The 26,439-nt window shown below is 32.4% G+C and overlaps 1 protein-coding gene across 6 annotated transcripts in view; it reads left to right on the forward strand.

The window, feature by feature from the left end:
- Nucleotides 1-26,439, forward strand: part of LOC126889339 (uncharacterized) — a 137,756-nt gene that overhangs the window by 86,951 nt on the left and 24,366 nt on the right. For all 6 annotated transcript variants that reach the window (XM_050657572.1, XM_050657574.1, XM_050657573.1 and 3 more), the window contains 4 exons: nucleotides 2,542-3,148; nucleotides 11,472-11,757; nucleotides 17,692-17,944; nucleotides 19,640-19,771. In XM_050657572.1, the coding sequence (XP_050513529.1) occupies nucleotides 2,542-3,148; nucleotides 11,472-11,757; nucleotides 17,692-17,944; nucleotides 19,640-19,771 (1,278 nt within the window). The remainder of the gene's footprint in view (nucleotides 1-2,541; nucleotides 3,149-11,471; nucleotides 11,758-17,691; nucleotides 17,945-19,639; nucleotides 19,772-26,439) is intronic.

Here is a 26,439-nt window from a genome sequence, read left to right on the forward strand (position 1 = left end):
TTTTTGAAAAATTTAAACGCACAAAGAAAGATTACGTTATTACCGAGGACCGAAAGTCCCTGAAAACTTCTATAATGTTTATTTTAATAAGTTACAGGGGTGAAAAAAAGAAAAAATTTAGTGTGACTTTTAATTCCAAATATCTCGTTCAAAAGAAACGTTTTGGTTTTTCTAAATAATGCAGTCTTTCATTCTGCGTTTAAATTTTTCAAAAATACTTATTATAGTTTCCTCATGATTCGAAAAAAATGGATCAAATTCTGTTGAAATATACCAAAAATCTACTAAAAAATATTGCCTACTAATGGTTTGTTTTTAACCAAGAGGAGTGATTCAAATTTACCGCGCTGTAATGCTTGTTTGTAATTGGTCCAACTGCAGGCAAGTTTACTCCACTCTTATAAAATTTTGACACTAATGACATTTATCAAATTTTGACCCTAGTGGAATTTCATAGGTTAGTTAAGATATACCGGCGATTTTTTGTGTTATCTGTGTTATTCCTTTAATTTTTAGATTGTTAGTCTGCTTTTATATAAAAAGCAGTCGTTTTTAGAACTCTTTAGCGACGTATTAGTATAATATAATATTCATGGATTACCGTTGAGGGCCGACACGATCAACCAAAAAAGAAGATGTATTTGATTATTATTCTAGTGACTTTCTTAGGCGTGAATCTGCCTTTTAAGTTTACTCCTCCGGGTTAAAAAATAAACTATAGAATTTTTAAAAAAAATATCAAAAATCTACCAAAAAAGTAGAAATCTACTAAATGTGGCAACGCTGTTAATGAGAATGATAGGTACACTTTTGACACTGGTCACATGACCTCTGTCACCCAATAAGAGGGTGCGTTCTAAAATGGTTTTGATAGTCGGCGCAGCTGGGTTTGGTTGGCGATTGGACTTCTAAGTTGTCTTATCCGTCTAAGGTTGGTGATAAGGTATTTTTTTAGTAATATTGGTAATATTGTTTAATGCGCCATTTTGGTTTTACTTGAGATTTTTGGGATGTAAAGAAAATGAAAACACAGAATATAAAAAATGCAGGCATTTTCTGATATCTTTAAAAGCACCATAAATACATTAAATTTATACAGAACATCTTTAACATAAATTTTGACTTTTATATTAAAATTTGATTTTTTAAATTTGCATATTTTTTGTCAAAAATGTCATAAAAAAAGGAGCGCGTGTGTTTTTTAAAGGTGAAATATCCATATTTGACGGTAATCTGAGATGCGTTTATAAATTTCATAGCAGGTAATAAGTCTTTTATGTATTTATATAAATTTAAATACCGAATACGATGTCAAAACAGTTTACTTTTTGGTTTTCGCATTCACCATACAGGTGTTAAAAATATAGGTAAAAAAACATAACTAGTCTGACTCCTTGAGCAACCATTGCACGCGCAGGTGCTTTTTATAGTCGCTTCAGTTGTCTTATGTGACGCGTACGAAACGATGTTGCTTAAACAGGAGGTTGCCTAGGCAACGTTAAGACAACTCAAAAATCGTCCACCAAATCAGTGCAGAATAGGGTCGTCTTCTAGGCAATAACAACGTTGTAAGAAAACATTGCCACGCGGTAGATAACGTTGTCGCGTCGACAAATTGCTACTTGGGCGCCGTCTTCTGTTCTCGCAATACTTCTAAATGTACATCAGAAACACACTGAACTATTATAGACTTTGCTTTGTTATCATTGCTTTTGTGTGATTTCTTCTGAGTTTCTGTCAGGGTGTTATCTTCTGCAACTATACATTTTTCAATATAATCAGTCACTCCAGCTTCTGCTAATATCATCTCCATTCGGAACTTCCAATTAAGATAATTATCGTTTGATAATAGTTCAATATTATATGATTTACTATTCATTGTCACGTTTCTGGATGGATAACCTCAAAACTTTTTTATTCCTTCTTTTATTTTTGTCATCAGCGTCTTGGGCACATAACCTTTTGATATCTGTAGTATTTTCCCTTGGGATTAGCTGGAGCAAATAATAGTTTCTTCCTATTTACTACATTTATTTAAATCAAACTCTTTACATTTACATCTTTCATATACAAAATATAATTCATAACTTCTATCTTCTTGACATGACAATTGACATTGACCTAAAGTAGCCTGTATGACACAGAATGTAACTAGGAGGTTTTTAGCGATTCACTCAACACGACTCCACCCAAATATTAAGTACAAAAATTTTCGACGGTGTGGTCATAAATAATAATTTTATATGTGGGCCCAAGGACTATATTATAGTTGTTGGTTCATCTTATTTGAGGTTCCAAAATTGACATTCGCGGCAAAATTCAAATTGTTCGTATGATTTTTAGAGGTCAAATCTCTCACTATTGGTCACTATTGGACTAATAAACGTAGTTCTAATTTAGTTTTCTAATTAATTTTCAAGTAATATCGCAGGTTTTCAAGGTAACGCTTTGACAAATGACAGATGTCTGTATCATGTTTCTCACTCTCTATACTACACAACTATATTCTTGTTTTATTATTTTTATTTTTACTGTTTTTAGCGAAAGTTTGTAGTGTTATATATGCACAATTCGAGGGAGGAATTTTCAACTACATTTTTGACAAGATATTTGCGAGACGAAGAAATTTCAAAAATTTTAAATGACTACTTTTGTATTATTGGATGGGATGTAGAAAACAGAGCTTATCACTCGGCGCTTTGTAAAGCTGTAGAAGATGCTAACTTCGGTAATCTATCTGCATTGATTCAGTCTGAAGCATGCGCAGCAGTTATTATTCAAAATATAAATGGCTTCCCCAATATTCTTTCATTTTTAATTGGAGACGAAGTAGATTCGAGCCGTGATTCATTTTTATTATGTCTACAAAATTGTCGCGACTATTTAATTGTCGATCGCATGTTAGCAAATGGATTAGACGGTTCTTCACAGAGCAACGAAATGACTTCGGAAGCTTTTCAAAAAATTATGGCAGACAGACTTGGCGATAGAGACTACGATAGTTTCGCTTTTGACGAACATGATCTCTTGAAGAAGAAAATTGGTTTTGCAATATTTGGTCCTCCTGGTCAAGAAACAGGAAATGGATATGACAAAGCTCAAAATTCGCAGATCGAACATTTGTTCAACTCTATTTTAAAACACAATAGTAAGTACCTACAATCAATTTATTTTATTATTAACAATATTATATTTAATCATTTATATGGGAAATAAGCCACAATTTAAATGAAAAAATAATTTTATTAACGTTTCGACGCCCAAATCGGGTGCCGTTGTCAAAATACAAAATATTACTTATCATATAAATAAATCAGTAATATTTTGTATTTTGACAACGGCCCCCGATTTGAGCGTCGAAACGTTAATACAATTATTTTTTCATTTAAATTGTGGCTTATTTCCCATATAAGGTTAATCGTAAAAGTGCCACAAGGAAATAGCTTCAGAACAACAATATTATATTTCATAAAATAACATGGACTAGAAAGTCTGCTCAGTGGCGGATCCAGAAATTTGGGGGGGGGGGGGTGCTCATGGATCTTGAGGGTGATTTAATTACTTTTCTCTGATGCAAAGTCACTTAGTCTTACCACCCCTAGGATAAGTGGGTTTTCAATTATTTTTTGGCCTATTTTTGGGCCTATTTTTTTTTGACAGCTCTCGGATTTTATTTCTTTTTAGGATTATTGAATTGATATTTATTTTCGTTTGGGGGTTTGGGGGGAGTCATGACCCCGTGACCCCCTCCTTTGGATCCGCCACTGAGTCTTCTTTTGCTTCTCTTTTTGTAGACATGACTCTGTCCGTTTTTCAATGTGACTCCAGTAAGTCGTCATTCCATCGTTTTCCTGGTCTTCCAATTACCATTATACTGCGTAAGATTTATCAACCTCGACCCTGCTACTGGCGAAGCTCCGTGTCCGTCTTGCAAATAAATATTTTATGACTACTGTCAAATAATTCCACTTTTAGTCTAAGAGCTAGTGAACCCTCCGACTAACGGTCGTCCTGTAAGGCTAGAAATTTTTCTAGTGATAATTCATAGTACAACAAGGCTAAAAACCATGACCTGGCAGGCATCAGCCGTGCACGTGTATCTACCAGGTGAATCGAAAAGTGCAAATTTAGGGGGTAAAATAAACTTTCTCCTGTAAAGTTTAAATTTAAGTATGTGTTTGAGTAAGTCATTTAGAAGAAATGTGTACAATGACAGGCGATTCTGAAGAGCATAAGACCTTGCCAGGCGAGGGGAAAGATTAGGGGTTTTTCCTAAAATTATCTTTAAGTATTTTCTATGGGAAATAAGCCACAATTTTACTAAAAAAAAATGAATTCGATGCCCAAATCGGGTCCGTTGTCAAAATACAAAATACTACTAACACAAACAAAAATGTTGTTGCTAAGTAAAAAAATTCTTCTAATAGTTTATTTAATCTGACTCATTTATATTGGCAATTCAGACGTATATTATACATTTTAAACTAGAAGACTTTAAAATGATATCGCCAATATTTATGAGTTGCGTTCCTGTGACGACTTTACTAAAAGATAGTGAAATTCGATTACATGAAATCAATCCCAACTCAAGAATATCCGTCGCAAAAAAATCATAGCATGTGATCTGTCTTTAAAAAGACAACCAAATGCAACGATGACAGTAAAATTCTCGCGTTAGAGATTTCATAGTAAATCACGAGGGAAAACCAGGAAAAAACCTCGTGATACTATCCCGACATCGTAAGTATTTGGTTTTACATTTAATTTACCTTCAAAAAACTAATATCAAAGTCTGACTCTAATATGTTTAAATTATAAATAATATTAATAATACATAGATATACAATAAGTAATACTAAAATATAAAATTTGTACTAACTCGATATGTTATTGACTTACAGATCGTGGTATTTTCTTTCTATTGACTTCCTCTTTCAGTAGGATGTGGTTACCCATACTGAAAGAGGAAGTCAATAGAAAGAAAATACCACGATTAGTAAGTCAATAACATATCGAGTTAGTACAAATTTTATATTTTAGTATTACTTATTGTATACTACATATTAGAGTCAGAATTTGATATTAGTTTTTTGAAGGTAAATTAAATGTAAGACCAAATACTTACAATGTCGGGATAGTATCACGAGGTTTTTTCCTGGTTTTCCCTCGTGATTTACTATGAAATCTCTAACGTGAGAATTTTACTGTCATCGTTACATTTGGTTGTCTTTTTAAAGACAGATCACATGCTATGATTTTTTTGCGACGGATATTCTTGAGTTGGGATTGATTTCATGTAATCGAATGAACTATCTTTTAGTAAAGTCGTCCCAGGAACGCAACTCATAAATATTGACGATATAATTTTAAAGTCTTCTACTTTAAAATGTATAATATACGTCTGAATTGCCCATATAAATGAGTCAGATTAAATAAATTATTAGAAGAATTTTTTACTTAGCAACAACATTTTTGTTTATTTTAGTAGTATTTTGTATTTTGACAAAGAAACCCGATTTGGGCTTCGAAACGTTAATAAATTCATTTTTTTTTAGTAAAATTGTGGCTTATTTCCCATAGAAAATACTTAATTATAAGAATGCCACAAGAAAATAGCTTCAGAACAACATTAAAATTATCTTTTTTGCGTCGAACAAAGTTGTTTTAGGTTTTTTGAATAATTCCAAACAGAAAAGGTCTTTCGTGATTTTTCTCTGAAGTTAATAGTTTTTGTTATATGTATAAGCGATTAAAAGTTTTGAAAATTGCGAAATCGGCCATTTTTAACCATAAATCGGACATTTAACTAAAAATTTCAATGTTGCCAAGGTAAGTAGATATTATTTAAATATTGATTGATGAAATCCCGAAGAGGTTTTTGCAATACAATATCGAAAACCCCTTTGTTTTTTAATTGATATTCAAGCGGGCGCGACACTATAGTATAAGTGAGGACATTTGAGTTTGCATAAATTCATTATCTCGAGAAAGGGCAAATTTAAAGAGAAATCCTCAGACAGGTCGATTTTTATTCTTAAATTAGGACTTTTTGGCATATATAGAATACTAGTGACGTCATCTGTCTGGGCGTGATGACGTAATCGATGATTTTTTTAAAGGAGAGTAGGGGTTGTGTGATAGCTCATTTGAAAGGTTATTTAATTTTCTATTCAGTAATATAGACATTAACATAATTATTTATACAGGGTGTACAAAAACATTTTTTTTATTAAATTAATTTAGACAAAAGAAGAAAAAAATTGTTTGTACACCCTGTATAAATAATTATCTGAAGTTTTATATTACTGAATAGAGAATTAAATAACCTTTCAAATGAGCTATCACACAACCCCTACACTCATTTAAAAAAATCATCGATTGCGTCATCACGCCCAGATGGATGACGTCACTAGTATTATATACATGCCAAAAAGTCCTAATTTAAAAATAAAAATCGACCTGTCTGAGTATTTCTCTTCAAATTTGCCCATTCTTGAGATAATGAATTTATGCAACCTCAAACGTCCTCATTTATACTACAGTGTCGCGCCCGCTTCATTAGCAATTAAAAAACAAAGAGATTTTCGATATTGTATTGCAAAAACTGTTCGGGATTTCATCAATCAATGTTTAAAGAATATCTACCTACCTTGGTAACATTGAAATTTTTAGTTAAATGTAAGATTTAGGGCCGGTTGTTCGAACGCTAATCAACAATGATCATTATCAAATATTTAATTACTGTCACCAAAACTGTCAATGTCAACTTTGTTTGGGTTGCTGAAAACATAATTAATTACAATTATGAGATTTATTATTAATTATGTTAATAATTATTGTTATATTAATTGATTATAGACTCCACATACTTTTTAACAACCCAAACAAAGTTGACATTGACAGTAATTAATTATTTGATAATGATCATTGTTGATTAGCGTTCGAACAACCGGCCCTAAGAGTTAAAAATAGCCGATTTCGTAATTTTCAAAATTTTTAATCGCTCATATAACAAAAACTATTAACCTAAGAGAAAAGTCACTAAAGACCTTTTCTGTTTGAAATGATTCAAAAAACCTAAAAAAAACTTTGTTCGATGCAAAAAAGATAATTTTAGAAAAAAACCCTAATCTTTCTCCTCGCCTGGCAAGGTCTTATGCTCTTCAGAATCGCCTGTCATTGTACACATTTCTTCTAAATTACTTACTCAAACACATATTTAAATTTAAACTTTACAGGAGAAAGTTTATTTTACCCCCTAAATTTGCACTTTTCGATTCACCTGGTAGATACACGTGCACGGCTGATGACTGCCAGGTCGTGGTTTTTAGCCTTGGTGTGCTATGAATTATCACTAGACAAATTTCTAGCCTTACAGGACGACCGTTAGTAGGAAGGTTCACTAGCTCTTAGACTATTATATTTTTACCAATAGAAATATATTATGTGTTAATAGTACCTAATTCAGTAAATAGCCAACTACTCGTAGACACACGATAATATTGGCGAGTTTATGTGACTCAGTTGCACTTTATTATACGTTGTTACCAATTTCGTATGTGGTTACAATGTGGTGATCGTCGCTATCGGTCGAGACCGCTAGTGTTTAAAAAATTTGAAAGAGCGACGGCGTAAGCGCGCTGTGTATATCAGTAGGCCTGTTACCAGATTTTGGATTGGTTACAGTACCTATTACAGTGTGTGTGTTACTAATCATGGATTAGTGTCGCTGCGTAAGCGATCAACTACTTGAAAAGTAATTCTCTTTGTATAATTTTGAAGAAAAAAATGAGATTATTGAAAATGGAAAACCTATTTTAAACAATTTAAAAAAGGAATAAAAAAAAGTAGTTCGATATTTTAAATTTAGTTGGTACAATGAAAATCATTGGTTATGTGGTTGCAAGAAAAATAGACTGTATTGTTGGCCATGTCTTCTGCTTTCTACAGAAAAAATGGGTGGACCAGCGGCCGAGTTTACGAATTAAATAGTTTTAGAGTTGTAAAAAGGAAACATGAAATTTCTACTTTACCTACATGTAAGATGTATAGCCAATTTGATTCAGTTTGGCAAAACAAGAATCGAAAGTTCTCTTAACTAAGCTTTTAAAGCAAATATTGGTAAACATAATGAGTTTGTTAAAAAAAAAATAGATAGGTATATCCTTAGCACACTTATAATAGATACCGTTTGTTTTTTTGGCCAAACAAGAATTAGCGTTTCGTGGTCATTTTGAGGACGACGACTCTGACAATCAGGACCGTCTTAATCCGGGGGTGCAAGGGGTGCGAGGCACCCGGGCGCCAAGTCCAAGGGGCGCAAGCCGAACACTTGCTAGGCTCAAACTTTCGCTTTTTGTTCTTAAAAAAAATTACAAATAACAAAAACATACAAGTGCACTTTGGATATTTTTTACAAAGGCTATTAATGCTTACTACACCTACAATGTGCAAATGAAATATGAAAACCATTTAGATTATTCAGACAATAATTTCAAAAAGGTAACGCGTATTGCACACTTAATTTCTGTAAAAAAATATGTAGATCTAAAAAAAGACTTACACTAGAAAGTCATACAGTAGATTTTGTCAATCAAGCAGCAGTTGAATGTGAAAGAAAAAGGTGGAAGGCGGTTTTAGAAAGAATTATCACTAGTAATTGCACAAGATCTCTAAAATTCTATATTAATTTTAGAGTTCGAGTGCAATTTGTTGCGATTATTTCATGAATAAAACTGTTCAAAACCAAAATTTTATTGTATTGACGATTGAAAGTCATCACTTTTATAATTTTTAAAACAATAATTGTCATTAATGTCACTGAATGTATTTTTTCGTAGCAACGAAGGGCATCTGACGTAATATACTTAACGACGGGCAATTATTAAAAATTATCGATTTAATTCAGATTTCTGTAGCTTTCTATTGGTCAGAATCTCCTATGAATGAAATTATCGAAATAATAACATTTTTAGCACGACAAAATTTACCATTAAGAGGAACCAGTCAAAGGTTGTATGAATAGGAATACGGTAGTTTTTTTTAATTAATAGAATGTGTTTCCAATTTTGATAATACGCTATCAGAGCACATTGCACGGATTCAAAGTGTTCAGCATCGTATGCCTCATTACCTTGGACATAATATTCAAAATGAATTGATAAGTTTAATTGGTAAAAAAATTAAATGCACAATTGTTGATCTTTTAAAACAATCTAAATATTATTCTATAATTTTAGATTGCACACCTGATATTTCACACGAGAAACAACTTACTATTGTTGTTAGGTTCGTTTATCCTAATTCGTCAACAAAGCTTGCCGAAGTTAGAGAGCATTTTCTAGGTTTTTTTACCGGTTACTGATACTACCGGACAATAAATAGCAAATTATTTGTTAGAATTTTTGAAATTAATGAATATTGATTCAGATGATTTACGAGGCCAAAGGTATGGTAATGGGGCAAATATGAGAGAAAAAAATATTGGCCGTCAAAAAAAATTTTAGACATGAATCCTCGTGCGTTTTATGTTCCTTGTGCGGCTTACAGCCTTAATTTAGTGCTAAATGATGCCGCTAAATTCTCAGTGGAAATAACAAATTTTAAATTGTTAAAGAAATTTAGGTATTTTTTTTCCGCATCAACATTACGGTGGAATGTCATAATGAATGAGATACCCACTTTTACATTAAAACCGCTTTAGAAAAGGTTAATATTGTTAGCAAAACTTTGCAAACGAGCGATATTATTATTTCGGAAGCTGTAAGATGCTTGATCAAGTTAGTTAAGATTTAACCAACACCCGCACTGACACTGTGTTTGAGAAGATATTAACTGAATCGGTATCAATTGCTAAAGAACTTGATTGCGAAACTAAATTTTCTGAAACTGTTCATCTTCGTCCCCAAAAAAGACATTTCAATTACGTGGCTGCAGACGAGCCTCTTTTAGACCCAAAAAGTTTGAAGTTAACTTCTATTATTATTTATTGGACATTCCCATTTCAAAATTAAGTGAAAGATTTGAGATGTTGAGATTACATAACTCTAATTTTTCTTTCTTGGAAAGTAGGTAGCTTTATTGAGTTGGAGAAATTCCGAAGTAAACTTAAAAAACACAATGTTTAAATTTACAAAAAGAAACCAGCGCATGCATGGAAATAGGTCTGATATAGATGGTGAAGATCTATTCCATGATTTAGAATTGTTACCAATACTTTTTATAAATATAGACACGATTCTACTCGAGAGTTTAAGATATATATAATATATTCTAATAATTTACTCTCCGTTTTCCCAAATCTTTCTACATGTCTAGGGATATATTTAACAATTCCAGTAACAATAGCTGAAGGAGCAAGTGCTTTTTCTAAACTTAAATTGCTAAAAATTATTTGCGCTCAACAATGGACCTGGACAGATTAACAGACCTGGCTGTAATAAGTATAGAAAAGCAAGTAAAAATAAATATTACCGAAGCAATAAAAACTTTTGCCAACTTAAAAGTTAGAAAAGTTGACTTTGATATACGTTAAAAAGTATGGTACAATGTTATAAGATTGATTTTTTTTTAATAGGGCTTTTCATCGATTGTCATTTGTTTCGAGCTTGTATCATATATTTTGAATACTCTGTGTATAATATTAATATACACGGATTATACGACATATGACAGAAGCTCGAAACAAATGACTGTAAAAAGCCCTATACTGAAACCATGTTTTTTAATACATACAATAAATAAAGAAAACCAACATATTTAGTTTTAATTTTAGCGTACCTATAACCTATATAATCTTCTGAGAAAAGGGGGAGCAAAGATGAGCCTTGCACCCCGGCGCCTTGATTGTTTAAGACGGCCCTGCTGACAATCGAGGCAATTACAGGGAATTGTTAACATTAATTTCCAAAAAAAGATCAAAAGTTTTGCCAATTAGAAACATCAACTGTTTTTTCGAGAGTTTCAAGTTATATACAAAATAATATTATTGAAGCCATATATACACATACAATGTACATTTAACCATATCTTCATTTTTTTAAATAAGATTTTTTGCGTCTGGTTTTGGTAACACTTTAGAATAAGTCACGCGTCGCCACTGGACTCTGAATTGGAACGAGACTGACTGTGAAAACGCTAATGAATACTGTCAATGAGGCAAAGATCATCAAGGAAAAATAAAGAGGGGAGGATGTTTTGATCCCGCGTATACCGATGATTTCAACTGACTTACAATCTGATCTGTGCTTTTTGCTTTTGCAATAACGATAAACAAATCGCAAGTTCAATAGTTGGAACTTTGCGGAACGCTCGCCGGAAAATCGTCATGGTTTTATATTCACGCACCGCAAAAGAAAACAAAAATAATTTTTATCATTTCAATTCAAGATTAAAAAAAAGAAGCAGAGGGCGCACACGAATTAGGTGGTTAGATGGAGTTGATAGCGACTTATGGATATATATGTTTTCAGATTTATACGCCGAGTACCAAGATCAGGTTGAACTAGCTTTTATTTATGTCGTCTTAGAGCCAACAGAAAAACAAGCAACTGATCGTATGAAACAAAACCCAAATTATAATCCACGTATTGATATATCTCCTATTCCCATATTTGTTTTAAGAAAGTGTCGACAAGAAGAAGGTGAAGCTTGCAGAATTTTTATAGACCACAATGGACGAGTGTATTCAAATTGGCAAGATTATTTAAAAAATAACAAGTTATCTGAAAGTATAATGGTGTTACCATTAAATGGAAGGTAAGTAATATATTGTAATTAAAAATGAATAAACATTTTCAAAAAACCGTAAAATCCTTTATAAAAGGTATATTTAAAATCCCTCAAAAGGGCTACATCAACATCACATAACTAGTTTTCAACTGGTTTACCAGTCATCATCAGTGCTTACCTAAAATGAATATAACCTGGTAAAATAATGCAAAGATATTGAAATTTTGACTACGGTTAAGAAAAGTGATAGGTTATACTCACGTGCAATGTACATGCTAACCACCAAGATATTATTTAACAAAAATATGTAAGTCAAAGCCCAGTAAAAGTGGTCCGTCAAGGAAACATTGGTTTAAAATGCTACATTAAGCGTGGATGTTTAAAATATTTTGCTAATCTGCCCCAAGTAACATCTGAGCTGTGGATTTGACTTGTTAACATGGTGAAAGTATGACAGCAAGTGACAATGAAATGGATAGAGACCTCCGAACCATGACAAGACAGAAATGACAGTTCCACAGGAAGTTGAAAATTAACCTGTCATATTTAAAGACTATGGTGTACAGCTTGTTAAAATTAGAAATGATGTAACAACACACTCCATTGTGAAAATTATCATTTAAAATTCATTAAACTAGTTGTTGTAGTTAAAAATATATTCACGTATACTGTAAGTGGAGTTAGTTAGGCAAACCACATTACACAAAAGTTTTGTATTCGAGTTGGTATTCGAGAACTAATTTCATTAATCAAATCTTATTATCAAGAGATCTAAGATTTAAAAAAGCAATTTTGTGTTGATTTAAAGGTATCAAATTTATTTAACTTATTGGTAGCTGTTGGAATTTGTGTAGGTAAGTGTGTAAGAAATCACAAAGGGGGTGACTGAGGTGTAAAAAGTCTTAAATAATCTAGGGGGATGTATCATTAAGAAAGCACAAGCTCAAACTTAGGCGACTAATTCCTAAAGACCTCGCAGGCTGCCCGGATCCCTAAGGGTCCAAAAACCAAAACCGTAATAGGATGATGACAGTAGGGACTGGGGGGTATGAGATGTCTGTGAGGAAATTAGTGAGAAAGAAACATGAATGAGACCCAGAAAGAAAATTAGACTCTTGATTTGGTTTTACTAAAGATGAGTGTTATATGTTGGTAATGACAGATTGAATAGGTAGGGTGAGAATAGCCATATGTAGAAATATGGTGGTGGGTTGTATGTAGAGGTTGTATCTAATTCCAATAAAATATGACAGGTTAATTTTCAACTTCCTGTGGAACTGTCATTTCTGTCTTGTCGTCGTTCGGAGGTCTCTATCCATTTCATTGTCACTTGCTATCATACTTTCACCATGTTAACAAGTCAAATCCACAGCTCAGATGTTACCTGGGACAGATTAGCAAAATATTTTAAACATCCACGCTTAATGTAGTATTTTAAACCAATGTTTCCTCGACGGACTACTTTCACTGGGCTTTGACCCACATATTTTTGTTAAATAATATCTTGGTGGTTAGCATGTACATTGCACGTCAGTATAACCTATAACTTTTCTTAACCGTAGTCAAAATTTCAATATCTTTGCATTATTTTACCAGGTTATATTCATTTTAGGTAAGCACTGATGATGACTGGTAAACCAGTCGAAAACTAGTTATGCGATTTTGATGTAGCCCTTTTAAGGGATTTTAAATATAGGTACCTTTTATAAAGGATTTTATTGTTTTTTGTATGACATGTTATACAGCCAACTACAGGAAAACTTTTTCCTTGTGGATTTTTTTAAACATTTTCAATTTCGCTGTAACTCGAAAACTGCAGTCTTATTGTATTTCTAGTTCAATCAGAGAGTGCAGCAAGTAACTCTAGCGGTTACTCATCAGGAGATACATATGCTCTTCTCTCTGACTTCTCTCTGAATGAACCAGAATAATACACCGAGAGCAGTCACGGATTGAAACGAACGAAATGGCAGGGATGTTCTAGCGACATCTGCTAGAAAAAAGTTTATGTTTTTAATCTAATAGCACACAAAAGGATACCATTTTATATCCTACCAGATTAAAAACAATGGAAAACCTCTGGTTACACCATCCGAGGCTTCTAAAAATGCACTTTTTTAATATACCTTTTTTTTAATATGTATATTGTAATTATTTAGAGGATTAATTATTGTAACATTTGAGCCATAATTTCAGTATTTTGGACTTCTCGTTGCTTACATTAACTACATTACTACGTTAACTGCTATTATTCAGTGTCAGTTAAGACTGTTTCGACAAGCCTATGATAGCATACATAGAGATAAAATATATGTAATTATGCAAGAATTTGGTATACCAAGGAAATTGGTAAAGTTAGTTCAAGCTACCATGACTCAGACAGAAGCAAAAGTACGGGTTCAAAATGAATTGACAGATCCCTTCCAGATAATTAAAGGGATAAAACAGGGAGATGGGCTGGCACTGACTCTGTTTAATATATGTATTGTATGGAATATGTTATAAGAAAAAAACTCAAAACATTTACTGTTTAATAAGTCTAAGCAGATTGCAATTTATGCAGATGATGTAAACTTGATGGGAAGAACCGCAAAAGACGTCACAGAACTATATGTGGAGCTTGAAGAAAATGCAAAAGAAATAAGGCTGGCCGTCACCGTAGATAAAGCTACAGCCCTAATACAAGCAAGGAACCAACGATACGCAGAATTGAACAATAGACGACGCTAATATAGAAGTAGTAGAATAGCTCACATACCTGGGTGTACAAATTACTGAGAATGGCAGCGAGGAGGAAGAAATACGGAAAATAATGCTTGCTAACAAAAGCATACTTCTCTCTGCCGCAGGTATTTGGATCCAAAGACATCCATAGGGAAGTAAAGTTTAAAATATATAAAACCATCATACGGCCAATAGCAACATATGGTGTAGAAAGACGAATCATGACTGAAAAGACAATAAACGTTATTAATACTTTTTAAAGAAAATATTAAGGAGGATACTGGAAAAATATTAAGGAACCCTCTCTAGCAAATTATGCAAAAATACAAAGATTGCACTGGGCAGGTCACCTTATAATAATGGATAACGACAGAAATCCTAGTAGAACGTTTAGCGGAACTATGGTGGGACGTCTGCCAGTAAGAAGACCAAGGAAAAGGTGGATAGAAGGATAGACGAAGTGAGAACCGATGCTATTAGCAGGAGATATTGAGGGTGGACAACTGGAGGAGAGCAGCCAGAGACAGAGATACTTGAAATCGGATGCTGGGGGAGGCCAGGGCCCGACTTGCGCTTTAGCGCCATAGATAGATAGATAGATAGATAGATAGATAGAGACAGAGAGAGAAAGAGAGAGTGAAGACTCTAAACTAGTAAATATATTATAGCCTAATAAAATAAAATAAAAGTCAAAATGTAAATTCGTACAGGTTAAAACAAATTTTATATCAAAGTTTAGGTGGGTACAAAAGATATTTTCAAGAAAGTATCCAAATCATACAAGGGGATCATTGTTTAAATAATTAAAAAGGGATAATTTTTACAAAAAAAAAAATACTTTTTAAACAGCTGAGGTAATTCACTTATTAATGAAGGTCTATGGGATTTTTTCCTGCAAAGTTAAAGGGTAAATATTTCACATAAGATTTACTGAATTAAATTTGACCCCCTATTTATTTAAATAATTGTATATAAATCTTTAAAAACAAATTTGCAAAAAATTATTTTTAGCGTTTTAAATAAGCACTATAAAATATCTTATTTTACAGTCGGAGTTACGCTATGTTACCAGTATTAAGTAAAAAAAAATTGATCAAAAAATATTTAATATTTTTTAAAATATTGAATTTGTTTATTAAATGTTACTATATTTTCAATTGCAAAAATGCGGTTGTTGCCAAAGAAATATTCACCTGCTTAAGATCTCATTATTTTTATTTTTATGTATATTTTCGATAAATGTATTGATAAATTCAAATTTCAATTAAACTCCCCCCTAAAATGGCATTTGAAAATTATTCAAATTTGTTTATAATTTGTTTTTTTAATAACGTCTCGGGGATTAAGTATTTTGAAATTCCGTTTCGATAATTGCCTTCCTGGGAATTTTTTACTAATTAACAAAATTTTTTTGTCGTTTTTTCTTCTTCTTTTTTTCTTGGAGTTACATTACTACGGGACCTTTTAGGGTTAAATTTTATTAAGAATGTCGAATCTCTGAGTTGTAGATTCTAGACCTAAAAATATTAAGATTTAACTAAAATCTCTTAGATAAAATGTGGCTACTTACTAAGTTACAGGGTGTTTTATTTAAAAATTTAAAAATTATTGTTACCAAGTACTTTAAAACTATTTGACGTGTCCTTATCATACTTGGCAGAAAGTGTGGCTATTATACACCCTACTAAATTGTGATTAATAAACGTTTCTAGCTAGTGCCAGAGGCGTACAACAGGGGATAGTGAATGATTGACGCTTCCCAAATTCTACGCCACTGAGTGAATTACTATTTTAGCGAAATTTTTCGATTCTCCAATACTTTGTATGTAAATAACTTTATTGGTATCGATAAAGTCATCAGTTTGAGAGATATTGGAAGTTTAAAATGAATGAATGAATAAATCAAAATAACTATGCCATTTCATTTTTAACGTCTAATATCTCGAAAACTAATGACTTAATCGTTACCAATAAAGAGTATATTATTTACATAGAAAGTATTGGAAAATCGAAAAATTTCGCTAAAATAGTAATTCTGTCAGTGGCGTAGAATTTTGGGAAGGGTCAATAATTCACTATCCCCTGTCGTACGCCTCTGGTAGTAGCTAAAATCTTTTATTTATCACAATTTAGTAGACTGTATAGTACCCACACTTTCTGCCAAGTATGATAAGGATACGCCAAATAGTTTTAAAGTACTTGGTAACAACACTTTTTAAATTTTTAAATAAAACACCTTGTAACTCAGTAAGTAGACACATTTTATTAACGAGATTTTAGTTAAATCTTATTATTTTTAGGTCTAGAATCTACAACTTAGAGAGTCGGCATGCTTAATGAAACTTAACCCTAAAAGGGGTCCGTAGTAATATAACTCCAAGAAAAAAAAAGAAGAGGAAAAAAAGACAAAAAAATTTGTTAATTAGTGAAAAATTCCCAGGAACTCAATTATCGAAACGGCATTTCAAAATATTTAATACCCGCGACGTTATTAAAAAAACAAATTATAAACAAATTTGAATAATTTTCAAATGACATTTTAGGGGGAAGTTTAATTGAAATTTGAATTTATCAATACATTTATCGAAAATATACATAAAAATAAAAATAATAAGATTTAATATAGGTAAATAGGTCTTCGGCAACAACCGCGTTTTTGCAATTGAAAATATAGTAACATTTAATAAACAAATTCAATATCTCAAAAAATATTAAATATTTTTTGACCAATTTTTTTTTGCTTTTTTGCTTAATACTGGTAACATAGGGCAACTTAGTCTGTAAAATAAGATATTTTACAGTTCTTATTTAAAACGCTAAAAATAATATTTTGCCAATTTGTTTTTAAAGTTTAATGTATAATTATTTAAATAAATAGGGGGTCAAATTTAATTTAGTAAGTCTTATATGAAACATTTACTCTTCAACTTTGTAGAAAATAATCCTATAGACCTTCATTAGTAATTGAATGACCTCAGCAGTTAAAAAAGTATTTTTTTTGCAAAAATGACCACTTTTTAATTATTTAAACAATGTTCCCCCTGTATGATTTGGATACTTTTTTGAAAATATCTTTTGTACTCACCTAAACTTTGATATAAAATTTGTTTCAACCTGTACGAATTTACATTTTAATTTACATGTAGTGTAATTTTATTTTACTAGACTATTATTCCTTTCAAATTTAAATGCCAAAGATTTTAATCAATGCCAAGTTCTTAACAAATTAATTTTTAGATACGAAGTAGAGGATGGCACAGTATTACTAGAAAAACATGAAACTCCTAGCTGTGGAGTATTAAATACGGTGCTAAGAGTTGGTGATATAAGTAGTATGGTTGCTGGGCTTGGATCTGGTTTTTTTATGCTTGCTGGTGCTGCAGCTAGTGCTATTGTACCTCCCGTTGTGATTGGTGCAGGAATTACAGCTGGTGTTTATAGTGTTACTAGAAGTGCTTTTGGTTTGGCCGATAAATATACCCACGATGAGGTAAGTAAAATTCTAGTTTTTTGGTACCAAAAAAAATACTACTACTATTATCGGTTTACAGAGTTCTCCGACGCCTTCCGACTCCTAACCACCATTCTTCTCTATTTTACCATAGATCTGGAAGGATTTCTCTTTTTTCTAGTTTTTCGGCCTTCCTTTTTCCTTTTCCCTTGTGGTGTCCACACGCCAAAATTTGTTTAAGGATCCTGTCATCGGCATTCTCTGTACATGGCCGTACCATATTAGTTGTTTTGTTTTTATGTCATCAATAATTATGGTATGTGTGACTCCCATCATTTCTCGTATTCTCTCATTTGGTATCCGATCTCTTCTTTATTTGCCTGCTGCTCTTCTCCAGAAGTCCATTTCTGTTCCTAGTGACATTTTCTCTGTTCTTTGTTTCATTGGCCAAACTTCACTGCCATAATATGGCACATTATGTGATTACACTTTTAAGCAGTGGCGCACCTGGAATTTTCCTCTGGGAGGTTTTGGATTGGGCACAGAAATTTTTTTGTATAGTTTCTTAAAGACAAGTTACATTTTCCTACTATTCTTTATAATCCACGAGAGGGGTTTTAACCCCCAAACACCCCGGGTGCGCCGCTGCTTTTAAGAATGGTATTGTATATGCGCTGTTTGTTCGCTTTAGATAGTGTTTGGTCCCACAGAATGCCGTTGATCTCGTGGTTCATCGTATATTTATTATCATTATATTTCAGTATATTTCATATTATCAGTTCATTATATTTAATATTGATGATAATATCAACAGAAAAAACCAAATGCATGACAACATCTAAATACCCACTACGATGTAAATTCGAAATTGATGGGAAAACAATAAAGCAGGAAGCAAGGTTTAGATATCTGGGAATAGATATAACGGATATAACCAGTTACGGAGATGTTGAAGAGGAAATACGACAACAAAGCTTAAAAACAAGTAAATCGACGGGATCTCTTAATGACATAATCTGGAAGAACAAACACCTAAGACAAGACACATAGCAAGAATCTATAAAGCAGCAATTAAACCTATATTGACATACACGGCGGAGACAAGACCTGACACATCTAAAACGAGACGACTACTAGAAACAACAGAGATGAAAATACTCCGACGAATATCAGGGAAAAGTCTGTTGGATAGGGAGAGAAGCGAAAACATAAGAAGAGCATGCAATATAGAAGACATAAATGGATGGGCGACAAAACGGAAACATGAGTGGAACGAACACATTAGTAGAATGGCAGAGGATAGGATAGTACGAATAGCACGAGATAAGTCACCAATGGACGAAGATGTATTGGCAGACCAAGAAAAATATGGTGCGATAACTTAAACAATTTAGAAGGCTAATATATATTAAAGAAGAAACAGGCTTTAAAGCCTACATACAAGAAGGAAGAAGAAGAAGGTATTTGTTATGTCAAAGAAGGTCTTTTCGTTATGGTTTGAAAATATTTTTGGACATTTGTTAGGTACCGATATCTCTGGGTCTCGCCACTAATAAGTACATACACACTTTGTATGGAGTCGTTACAATGTAGAAATTTCATATACAACAAACACAATCTGACAAGGGTTATCAATGATTTTTACTCAAGTATAAAGCTTAAAATATGATCGAACAATTTTTCTTTTGTTGTATCGTAATATTAAGATTTCAACATTAATTTTATTAATTGCAGAATTTAAGTATTTTCAACTCAGAAGCACGAGGAATCTATATTAACATTCTGGCTGGATCTTTGGGATTTGTTGGAGCCGGAGCAAATATGGCTGTCTCTCAATTAATTTCACGTGGAGTCAATATTGGTCAGGTAAATATAGTTATTCTTATTTTTATCGTTATTACTTCATTATCACGAAGGCGTTTTAAAATTATGCTCACACGAACCACTTGTTATTAGAGGCATTCATAAACTAGGTCGTAAAAAATTTGGACTTTTTAATACCCCCCCCCCCCCCCCCCGCCGTCGTAATTCGTCGTTTATAGACGAACCCCACTCATGTCGACGTCGTCATTGCAGTTCACGACCCCCCTTTCAGTGATTTAAAAAAATTCAATGTTATTTCTGTTTTTTTTTTAATCAACCTTGAAACTTTATTTGCGAATGTATCATAACAAGAACAATTAAGGGGGTAGGCGTAAAATCTTGGTCCAATGCTATTTAAATGCATTCTTTTTTAATATAAACGCAGAATGAAAGATTACATTATTACCGAGAGCTGAAAGTCCTTTAGAATAAACAGAACGTTTCTTTTCAATGAAATTTTTGAACTTAAAATCAGACTAAATATTCTCTTTTTATCCCTGTAACTTATTAAAATAAACATTATATATGTTTTCAGAAACTTTTAGCCCTCGGTAATAATGTAATCTCTCAATCTGCGTTTAAATTTTTCAAAAATTTTTATTAGTTTTCTGAGTATTCGAAAAAAATGAATTCATTTAAATAGCATTGGACCAAGATTTTGCGTATAAATCTTCTCTAAGTATAAATACGACTTACTAACTAAATAGAACACAATATTTTATTTCCATTCATTCTTTCAGAACTATTTTTTCACACACAGTATGCAACACATAAATGAACTAACAATTTAATATTGTTTCCTTCCAGACGTTCTGTATATACAGTGAGCACGTAAAGGTTGGAATAAATTCATTTTCTCGAGAATGGACGATTTTGGAAAAAAATCCCAAAACCGGTCAATTTTTATTTTTAAATTACGACTTTTTGGTATATATATCATACTAGTGACGTCACCCATCTGCGCTTGATGACGTCATCGATGATTTTTTTAAATGAGAATGGGGGTCGTGTGATAGCTCATTTGAAAGGTAATTCAACTCTCTATTCAGTAATATAAACAATAACATAATTATTTATACAGGATGTCCAAAAAAAATTTTTTTTGGTTAAATTTATCGACATAAAAAGAAGAATGTATGTAATTTATTTAATGAAAAATACATTTTACTGTTCTCAGAAAACAGAAAAAAATGTTTATTTGAAAAATTTTTCGCTTTTCGCTTAAATTAAATGTTTAAACTCTCACGAGGCTGGTGGGTGGCTGCTTTAATATTGAATTTAAGCAAGAAACAATATTTATCTGCCAAATAAACATTTTTTCCTGTTTTCTGATAGCAGTAAAATGAATTTTAAATTAAATAAATTACACACATTCTTCTTTTTATTTTAATAAATTTAATTGAAAAATTTTTTTTTGGGCGGCCTGTATAAATAATTATGTTAATGTTTATATTGCTGAATAGAGAATTGAATTACCTTTCAAATGAGCTATCACACGCTCCCTATTTTCATTTAAAAAAATCATCGATAACGTCATCATGCCCAGATGGATGGCGTCACTAGTATAATATATATGTCAAAAAGTCGTAATTTAAAAATAAAAATTGACCTGTTCCAGGATTTTTTTCCAAAATCGTCCGTTCTCGATAAAATGAATTTATTCCAACCTTTACGTGCTCGCTGTATAGAAGCGCTTGTTTAAACCCAAAGAACAATGTCTTATTGTTTGTTGTCCTATACAAAAGTGCTACCTAATATTATTTTAAGGCTATGTCTGATAAAAACGAAATGTATGCGATAAAAGTATTATAAGAGAATTCTTTTTAATTTTAACAAAGGTGTATTAATTCCGTTATTCGTAAACGTTTTATTTTATTTTTAATTTCATTTCAAAAACTATACGTTTTTATATGAATATCTGATACTTTAATGCTGATAATAGCCCAGTCGGGATACCATTTGACGTTGCATTAGGAGCTGCCAAAAATTTTATTTTTCTAATCTTTAGGGGGGACAATAGTAGTATAAATTTAAAATCTCCACTGAATTTGACCGTTGCGTTAGGGCCATCTTGATTTTAAACGAGAACCGTTTTTGCTCAATATCTCCGCCATTTTCAACTTTTCGACAAAAAATATAAAAACTCAAATTGTAGAAAATGCGATTTTCTATAATTTCGTTTATTATAATTTTTTCGTGCGGTCCATATTTTCCGAGTTATGGGGAAAAACAGTGACAGTTAAAGCATAATTATTGATTTATTGAATTATCTCGTTTATTATTACTTTTACAACAAATTTTAACCTATACAAAAATAAAGAGAATTAAATTTTGTACAATTTTGATCTGTTTCATTTTTTTGATAAAATCAATATTTAAGGTAGTACGTATGCGGTAAAGGCTCGAGCGTAAGACCCGATTAGTTTTAAAGCAATTGTTTTTGTTCAATATCTTCCCCATTTTCAACTTTTCGACAAAAAGTGTAAGGACTGAAATTGTTGAAATTACGATTTACTACAATTTTTTGAGAGAGCCAGTGGCGGGTCTAAGAGGGGGGCAATGGGAAAATTCCCCCCAACGGGGTCCAAAATTTAAAAAAAATTGTTGAAATATTAAAATATCTTAGCTGACATGAAACTTAATTATCGACAGACAAATTCAACCAATAAAACCCTCTAGTTAATAAAATTAAGTGAACTTAATGCATATAAGTAATTATTTATGTCTTTGATGTACTTAGTTTGGTTGGTGTTTCATTGGAAGGTTCAAAAATTGTATAAAATATCATTCTCTTCATTTTTGTTTATGTACAATTTGTCGTAAAGTTAATAATAAATGATACAATTCAATAATTATGCTTCCCCTTCGCTTCCACTATTTTCCTCCTTAACTCGGAGAATATTGATCGCATAAAAAAAATGTGCAAAAGAAATTGTAGGAAATTGCGTTTCCAACAATTTTTGTTTCTACCGTTTTTGTCGAAAAGCTGAAAATGGCGGAGATATTAAGCAACAACGGTTTCCTTTAAAATCAATATGGCGGCTAATGCAACTGCGGAATTCAGTCGAGATTTTAAATTTACACTACTATTGATCTCCCCTAAAGGATAGAATTATAAAATTTGGGGCAGCTCTGAAAAAAGATTCAATTCAGTAATTTTGCTCCCCCACCACTTTTTACTATTTTCCCACTTAACTCGAAAAATATCAACCGCATGAAAAAAATTGTAAAAATAAATTGTAGGAAATCATATTTGGAACAATTTAAGTTGAAAATGGCGTAGATATTGAACAAAAACAATTGCTACAAAATCAATCAGGTCTTAAGCTCACGCCATTATCGCATAAATACTACCTTAAATATTAACTTTAGCAAAAAAATGAAACAACTAAAATTGTGTAGAATTCAATTCTCTCTATTTTTGTATAGAAACATTTTTGTCGTAAAACTAACAATAAACGAGATAATTCAATAATTATGCTCTATTTATATATAACTGTCACTATTTTCCGCTAAAACTCGGAAAATATCGATGGCACGAAAAAATTGTAAATATAAAAATGATAGAAAATTACATTTTCAACAATTTTGGTTGTTATACTTTTTGTCGAAAAGTTGAAAATGGCGGAGATATTGAGCAAAAACGGTTCTCGTTTAAAATCAAGATGGCGGCTAACGCAATAGCGGAATTCAGTCGATATTTTAAATTTAGACTACTATTGAGCCCTCGTAAAGATTAGAAAAATAAAATTTGGGGCAGCTCCAAATGCAAGGTTAGGCCTGTTATTCGTCTAACCCGACTGGGCTAGTAAAAAATTATATTTATAGAGGCAATAGCGACAAATTTAAATATACCAATATATTAAACGACGTTGAATGTGCACTCATACCCCCACCCCTGTCTTATTTCGTCGAAATAAGCAAGCCTCTTCTCAACGACTTAGTTTATGGATGTCCCCTTATATTATTGTAATGTTTTAAATAACAATAAAACGAGCGATTCGAATTTATATACGACTATTTATACTTACAAGTTTACATTACGGAATTCTACCTATAAATAACTTAAAGTAACATCGTCCTCGGTTTATACAGTGATGAGCGTGTTAATAACCGGCAAAATAGCGTAAATGATGGAAAACGTATTAAGTGAGATAAAAAGAAATGAAACTAGTCGAGTTGGAAAATTTAGCGATATTAACCTAAAACTTTACATTATATGGATTGATTTCCACCTTTACACGTATCAGAGGGGTATGTCAACTAAAACCATAGATATATAATACTCTAGATTGCGTCTTACGATCTTAAAATGGGTGACGGTTGCGACAGAGATAAATGAGCCTATTTGGTCGGTAGTCTCTTTCTAATTCAAGGGGAGTATCGACGACGTCACTATCCTACTCTGTCGTAGAGTATTTTAGATGGTTTGACAGTTCGAGCGGATGGCGACGAGAACTGGTCGTTTGTCTTCGGACGTGGATAATCCTGGTTCGAATCCCATACCAATCTTTACTTTTTTTATTTTTTATTTAATCAATATTGCGTTTATTAGATATTATTACATTTCTAAAGTAAATCTATGCAAAGAAATATATAACAAATAAGAAAAACTGTGTAGGTACCTATAGATTTTTAAAAATATAAAAGCCAATGTTATTTTTTTAATAAGTTAATTGTAGAATAGTATAAAGTAATTGTTAAAAATATTCGTAAAAAATTACCAATAATTAATATCAACATAATGTACCATCGATTTATTAATTGAATCGGTCATTTCAAAAACAACATGAGTCACATATTCCTAATTTTACAGAAGAGCAAAGAAAACTAACTATATAGTCGAAAGATGGATGAAATGGATGACATCAAAATTCAGAGTTATATTGTAGTTTTGTTCCTAATGTTTTTACTGGACTGGTGTCGTTTTTGCACACAACGTTTATCTTAAAGGAGTCTATTCCTCTCAAAAAGTTAGTTTCTGAAAATTGTGGACTTTGCTGTTTTTGAAATGACCGATTCAATTATAAGTATGTAATTGGACATTATTTTTATTTATGAAACTATTGTTACAATTTTTTAAAAAAGTAAAAGCAAAACAAACATTCACATCATTCGAATAAGGACGAATTTATATTAATAACGAATGACTTTTATTTTACTATGCAGTTCACAAATTATGTATTCCAATATTAACTTACTATACATACATTTATTATCTGCTAGATTTACTTAGGTCCATTTTTCAGATGTAAAAATATCTAATAAACGCCATATTGATTAAATAAAAATAAAAAAAGTAAAGTTGGTATGGGATTCGAACCACGATTACCCACGTCCGAAGACCAAAGACCATTTCCCGTCACCACCCGCTCCAACTGTCAAGACATATTACTCGATAAAGTGGGGTATTCACGTCGTAGATATTCCCCTTAAATTAAAAAGAGACTACCGACCAAATAGGCTCATTTATCTCTGTCGCAACCGTCACCCATTTTAAGATCGCAGGGCGCAATCTAGAGTATTATATATCTATGACTAAAACTGTCACTGTGACAGTGGTAGTTGCCAAACTCGCCCGATACGTCTAAAGGTGGGAAACAATCAATATAATGTAAATTTTTAGGTTAATATCGCTAAATTTTCCAACTCGACTAGTTTCATTTCTTTTTATCTCACAACTTAATACGTTTTCCATCGTTTGTGCTATTTTGCCGGTTATTAGCGCGCTCATCACTGTATATGCAATAAAGTTATTCTGGAACATTCAGGAGAGATCCGCGCCCATCTCTAGCCGCTCGCTCGATTCTCTGACGTCACGCCTACTGTTTTCTCGATGTTTCTAGTCGTGTGAACGGTCACTTGCGTTTGGTCGAAATTAATTTGTTTGTTAAGCCGGACTCAAACGACTCATGTACTTGGCGAATAATCGTCACTTGCGTATACTTGCCATGTCGTCTGAGTGGGTTACTTGTACAATTATTTGTCACTCGTTGACACTCGTTCGTCTTCCAACTGTTGTCGGTACTCAAACGACTCGTGTACTTGGCCAATAATCGTCACTTGCGTATACTTGCCATGTCGTCTGAGTGGGTTACTCGTACAATTATTTGTCACTCGTTGCCACTAGTTCATCTTCCAACTGTTGTCGGTAAAAATGACCCGAGTCAAAGGGATCACGATTATTCGCACACTTGTGAAGTACATACTTGCAAAGGCGGCCAAACGAAATGTATAAATAATTGGCATTTACTGCGACTATTCATTTAGACCAGTGCATTTAGCACTAAAAACACCGAAATAAATCGATTTTTAAATACACCACCTAGAGACTTGCAACTTTTTGCATTGTGTTCAGGATGATGTCAGTAAAAAAGTCTACAATAGAATAATGGGTGGAAATGACTAATTAATAATTGCTTTTTAAAGTTCTTAACATGCATTAAACAGTGCATAAACATGTCAAAATAAGCATATTAAGGGCCAAGTTTTATTACTCGCGAGGTTTTTGTTTTTGAGGTCGCTGAATATGATACGTTATCAAAACCTACCCCCGGATTACCTGATGCCCAGGGTCACTGCTAAGGCACGTCATCTGGAGGTTCGAGGGCTAACGGCCCTAAATTGATGCAATCTGGTGCCCACTGTCACTGCTGTAGCAAGTCATCTTC

The sequence above is a fragment of the Diabrotica virgifera genome, chromosome 8 (assembly GCF_917563875.1).
Source record: "Diabrotica virgifera virgifera chromosome 8, PGI_DIABVI_V3a".
NCBI classification, from domain to species: Eukaryota; Metazoa; Arthropoda; class Insecta; order Coleoptera; family Chrysomelidae; genus Diabrotica; species Diabrotica virgifera.